Raw genomic sequence first — 6,084 nt, 5'->3', positions numbered from 1 at the left:
TGTGTATGTGTGACGGAGTGATTGAGTTTGTGTTACTGTTTGTCGATTTCTTACGTGAGCCTTGATGGCTTCGCCTCTTGTTTTTATAAAACGATCCAAATTTACGTTCATCTTATTCTTCATCATTTTCTGATTCCCAAAACATATAAATATGTTATATTTGGATTAAAAACAAGCTCTGAAAATTAAATATATAAAAATTATGATCAAAACTAAATTTTCGAAATCAATTTAAAAACACTTTCATTTTATTCCTTGTCGGTTCCTGATTCCAAAAACATATAGATATGATATGTTTGGATTAAAAACACGCTCAGAAAGTTCAAACGAAGAGAGGTACAGAAAAGCGTGCTATCCTTCTCAGCGCAACTACTACCCCGCTCTTCTTGTCAATTTCACTGCCTTTGCCACGAGCGGTGGACTGACGATGCTACGAGTATACGGTCTTGCTGAAAAATTGCATTGCGTTTAGTTTCATTCTGTGAGTTCGACAGCTTGACTAAATGTTGTATTTTCGCCTTACGCGACTTGTTAATTGATATTGTTGATTCGGTCTCTACATTCGTGTGATTTTTGTGTGCTTTGCTGGCCTGAATAAAAAATCTTAACCGCAATGTCATGGCAACTTCCAAACCTTTGGTCGTCAATATACTGTATTCTGTATTCTATACTATTGTATCTCTTCTACCTTGGTTTTACTTTTAGGTGATGACTGTCTTGGTTATTCTGCACCTTCAAGCTCAGGACTTTGACAGCTGATTGCTCACAGTGTAACAAGATAATGATAGCTGTTGTGTATGATAATAAATACTGCTGGCTGCACTAAAGCAACTGCTTTGCCGAGCGTGTGTGTGTGTGTGCGTGTGTGTGTGTGTGTGTGTGTGTGTGTGTGTGTGTGTGTGTTTGTAAAATTGATAATACAGCTTGTCGCAGAACATTCAATACAGGTGCAGAAACACACACACACACACACACACACACACACACACACACACACACACACATACACACAGACACACACACAGGAACACACACACATATACACACAGGAACACACACACACACACACACACACACACACACACACACACACACACACACACACACACACAAACACACACACACACGCGCGCGCGAATACACACAAAACAAAGACAGGGAGAAATCAAGCAACAAATTCCTCAAGTTTTCACAGATTTTATTCCATTGAATTGCACTTTTACACACACTCCTTTGCAACGAATAAAATCATGTTCCTCAATAACTAGCGTCAGTCAGAGCTGGCGTGCCATTTGACGTAAAACTACTCAGATACATTGAAACAGATGTAGACATAAAAGAATGACACTCTCGTAAATTAAAAGTGGAAGCACTGCGTTTAAAACAATTTTTTAAAAAGGGCAAAAACTACGGCATTGTTCCCGGAAAGACTGGCATTTGCAAACAATAAGTTACTTCCCTTGAGTCCCCACGACTACCGTTTTTCCATGGTCGGTTTTGCCATCTACAACTCAAGTGAAGGAGCTGAGACATAAGGCTAGTAAATCGGACGGAAATGGAGGGGGGGGGGGGGGTAGCGAAGGAGACAGAAAGATGCAAAGGGGGGAGGGGAGGAGGCGGGGTTAACGATGGTAAAACAAATAGCTAATAAAAACGACTGAGTGTTTTCTTCTATTATATAAGTAATACCATTTTTCGCTAAAAATGTAATGCAAATTTCAAAAGTGCAATGGAAACACACACTCTCACTGACTAATTTGCACAACAACATCAATATTTTCCCCTCCCGCAAATGTACAGTTCTATGCCTTTCTCCGTTTAGTCAGATTCTGCGGCTGTGAAGGAGAGTGCAGTAAGAGCAAGCAGAACAAGTGATCGTCGTGCCTCTCTGGTCAACTCAAGTCTGGTGGCCGGTGCTGACGAAGGTGTTGGCGAGGGAGTAATTGTCAGTGTTTAAAAGAAAAGCCCACAAACAATCCAACAGAATCAACCTTAATCATCATTCGAACAAACTTAGCAGAATACAATGACATTAATGTATTGTGTTGTATTCTGCGAAGAACCTATGTCGCAGAGCTTGGCTGGCGGTCACCCGAGTCTGAGGATCGTAGTCCAACATGCGAAGAACAACGTCCTTGAACTTGACCAGCTGACCTCCGTCCTGCCCATGTCCACCGGACTTCCTCACGCCAAGGATGCTGTCCAGTTTTCTCATCATCACCAAAGACGGGCGTTTCTTGCTCTTGGTCTTCATCAGAGTGTACGTTCCGTCCGGAAGAACGTCAAAGTAAGTCGTAGTGTTTCGAGCTCTGTCGAGGATGTGTCTGGACGGAGGTCCAAGAACAGCTACGATTTTTCTCATCTGCTCGGTCTTGTCCGATGCGTGAAACAGTCGCTGACCGGTCAGCATCTCCACGAGGATGCAACCGAGACTCCACACATCCACCGCATGACCGGAAGGAAGTCGCAGCGTCACTTCCGGGGCGCGGTAGTACCGAGACTGGATGCCTTCGTAGATCGTCTCTTTCCGGTGAAACTGGGAAATCCCGAAGTCAACCAGCTTCACTCGGCTACAGTCGGGTCCGTGGAAGACAATGTTCTCCGGTTTCAAGTCACCGTGGATGACAGCGACCTCAGGCATAGCTAAAAACTCCAAAGCTTCGCATAGCTGTTGACCAAGAAGTCTGGTTCTTTCCATGGTGAATCTTCGAGCTTTTCCCAGAGCTGCACGCAGGCTGTCGGAGAGCAGTTCAAACACCATGCATAGCTGGTTTTCTCGTGAGAAGTGGTCTTTCAGCTTGACGGCGTATTTGCTTTCTGGGTCATGCACGTGCACATGCTGCAGAATGGTCAATTCTCTTTGAGTTTTCTTGTTTATTCCCTGTATGCCCTTTATCTTTTTGATTGCTACGTACTCTCTGTCTTTCGTGTCGTAGGCTTTGTGGACATCACCGAAGGAGCCTGATCCTAGACGGAATAATATCTTGTATCTGTCGACGTCATCACTGTCTTCTACGTCACTTTCGTCTGCGTCATTTTCGTCATCAATCCAACATCCGTCGCCAGAATTGTCTGCGTTGCTCTGCTGTCTCTGGACATTATCAAAAGACATGCAATTGAAAGTATCAGTAACACTGTCCATGTCTATTTCAGTAGCGCAGTCCGATTTAACATCAGAATTAGTGTCAACGTTGACCAATTCAGGCCGAATGGCATGAATACTGGCGCCACACGACTTTTGAGAAGCTGTATCCTTGGCGCCACTTTAAAGAGTTTTCACAGACTTCTTACTGGATGCAATTGTCCTTTTTGGTCGCATGTTGTTGATGTGGCTGTCTTTGTGATCTGTCTTCAATCTGAACGAACAATATATAGCTTCAATTTAGACAACGCCAGCAAGGGTACAAATATATAACACTGCTATTTTGTAAGCCCTAATATCTCATTGAAAAAAAAGCTGATTAAAAAAAAAAAAAAAAAAACCTGCTATTTTGCCACCATCAGTAAAAGCTCTAACAATCATATGTAACAACTCAAAAACCAATGTTTCTTCAGTGAAGCGCCGGGTCAGTAATATAACGCGACGGAAAAGAAACGTAAAGCTGTGTTCAACAAATATGAACAGATCTCACTCTGCGTGTTAGAAAGCACGTGCGAACTAACGGACAGTATACTGTGTTAAACATAATCATGCCAAGTGAGCGAACGCACAACTAGCGAATTCCTACTAACCGAAACAGGATGAGCAAAGGGACTCTGAGTGAAAATCTACGAAGGGCTGCCAAGCTAAAAACTATGTGTGTGGGGGAGGGGGTGTGTGTATGTGTGTGTGAGTGTGTGTGTGAGTGTGTGTGTGTGTGTGAATGCGTGTGTGTGTTTGTGTGCGTGTGTGTGTGCGTGTGTGTGTGTGTGTGTGTGTGTGTATATGTGTGTGTGTGTGTGTGTGTGTGTGAGTGTGTGTATGTGTGCGTGCGTGCGTACGTGCGTGCGTGCGTACGTGTGCGCGCGCGTGTGTGTGTGTGTGTGTGTGTGTGTGTGTGTGTGTGCGTGCGTGTGTGCGTGTGTACGTATAACGGAACCGAAAGTTTTATGAAGAAGCAGCTTGGGCAAACAATTACTTGTATTGTCCCTTACACCTGGGAAACTCTGAAAAACGGATGGATAAAGTGATCGAAGAGTTTTAGCCCAATTTACAGTGATTCGCTTTTTCATTTTCGAAAAAGTCTTAAAAAGATCAACATTGCCCCAAAGCATTTGCCATGCATACTTTGAAAATTAAGTTCGCTTATATTTATCGATCGTTCGTAGCGAGTGAAAAGATTTGTACAAATTAATTCAAATTGATCCGACACATGCAGTGCAACAGGTGCGTTAATGGAATTTTTCTCTCTGTGTTGAAATAGTGACACCTGTTGAAAATCGACACAAAATTCAGGCTACCCCGTGTTACCTGTAACAGCGCACAAAAACACAAAGACGTTTTAACAGCGAACAGCGCGAAACCGGGCAAATACACCTCCACATCCACAACGCAGGTTAGGGGGAGTCCCATATTGGTTGGGACGAGAAAGAATTTACCCGATGCTCCCCAGCATGTCGTAAGAGGCGACTAACGGATTCTGTTTCTCCTTTTACCCTTGTTAAGTGTTTCTTGTATAGAATATAGTCAATTTTTTTTAAAGATTTTAGTCAAGCAGTATGTAAGAAATGTTAATTCCTTTGTACTGGAAACTTGCATTCTCCCAGTAAGGTAATACATTGTACTACGTTGCAAGCCCCTGGAGCAAATTTCTGATTAGTGCTTTTGTGAACAAGAAACAATTGACAAATGGCTCTATCCCATCTTCCCCCTTCACCCGTCGCGATATAACCTTCGTGGTTGAAAACGACGTTAAACACCAAATAAAGAAAGAAACAACGCAGCCACTAATAACTGCATTAATCATTAAACAAAATTCCACAGTTTCCTATAACACGAATCTTAAACCGGTCAAATAAAAAAAAGGCATTATCCCTTTGGTAACAATAATTAACAACATCAATATAAACTTGAATACGAAGGTTGAAGACTGGAACAATCAAACATTTTACACTTGATGACTGCAAAAAAAAGAGTTATATGTATAAGGGATACATTTACCAGTGATTTTCACCGTTTCGGAGCAGCCTCGATAAATGCGAGCTTTCATTTCCTTTTCAAACGTAGATCTTCGTTTCTACAAGTGCAAAAAAAATACAAAATACAGTGATAGGGCAATAACTTACCACTGTTTTTTTCCGCTCAGGTTGAATTCTTCATGACTTCCATGGCTTGAAATTCAAAGATCTTTGCAATTCGATGGACAGAGAATGACTGAAAACCTCGATGCTCACTCACAGCGCAACTACGCATGTTGCGATGGATGCTGGCGGATGTTTCTCCTGTCAGGGCACCTGTGATTCGATGGATTCACGCACAACTTTGACTTCAATTTCCGTGTTCATTCAAAACCACAGAGCGTGTTATCCAGGGTCTTGACACCACAACCACCGCCCTTTCCCAATCAGCTTCCATCACCATATCCCCCCCGTGTTCATTCAAAACCACAGAGCGTGTTATCCAGGGTCTTGACACCACCACCACCACCACCGTCCCCCAGCGTGCCTCTCAATGGCCGATATCGTATTAACACCTTGAAACACCTTGAGCCTCAGATCCAAACGGTGGTGATCACAACCTGAAGACGTTAATAGAAACCGGTAGACAAGAAGTGAAAGAGATGACCGCTCATGCATGCCCAACCGATACGTAAACTCTGCTCGCCGTTTCGCTTGCTGCCGTAGGACATCGGATTCAAGGGGTGAGGGGGATTGCTGGCGAGTGGGGGGGGGGGGGGGGGCGGGGGGGGGGGCGGGGGGGGGGGGGGGCTGGTACATCGCCGTTGTGTCGAAAGATTTGTTTGTTTGCATTGAGAGGTGTTATTCAGTTCTGGATAACACCCACCAACTCCCACATCCTTTTGTTGTGTCTCCTCGCTTTCGCCTGGCTGATTCTGAATACCACAAGCCTTCGCCTCCGACGAGTAGAATACTCTGACCCAATCG

At 43.8% G+C, this 6,084-nt stretch overlaps 1 protein-coding gene and 1 pseudogene across 1 annotated transcript in view; one reads left to right on the top strand and one right to left on the bottom strand.

Moving 5' to 3' along the window:
- LOC138949249 (uncharacterized) overlaps positions 1-827 on the top strand; it is a gene marked incomplete in the record, with an annotated part of 5,297 nt that extends 4,470 nt beyond the window's left edge. The window contains 1 exon segment of the mRNA XM_070321028.1: positions 706-827. Coding sequence (XP_070177129.1) covers positions 706-759 — 54 coding nt within the window.
- Positions 828-1,635: 808 nt separating this feature from the next.
- LOC138949248 (dual specificity tyrosine-phosphorylation-regulated kinase 1A pseudogene) lies at positions 1,636-3,134 on the bottom strand (annotated as a pseudogene).
- Between the last annotated feature and the right edge of the window lie 2,950 nt (positions 3,135-6,084).

This window comes from Littorina saxatilis, linkage group LG15, assembly GCF_037325665.1.
Source record: "Littorina saxatilis isolate snail1 linkage group LG15, US_GU_Lsax_2.0, whole genome shotgun sequence".
NCBI classification, from domain to species: domain Eukaryota; kingdom Metazoa; phylum Mollusca; class Gastropoda; order Littorinimorpha; family Littorinidae; genus Littorina; species Littorina saxatilis.
Note: the sequence above shows the minus strand (reverse complement) of the source record. Positions and strands in the feature narration are given on the sequence as shown.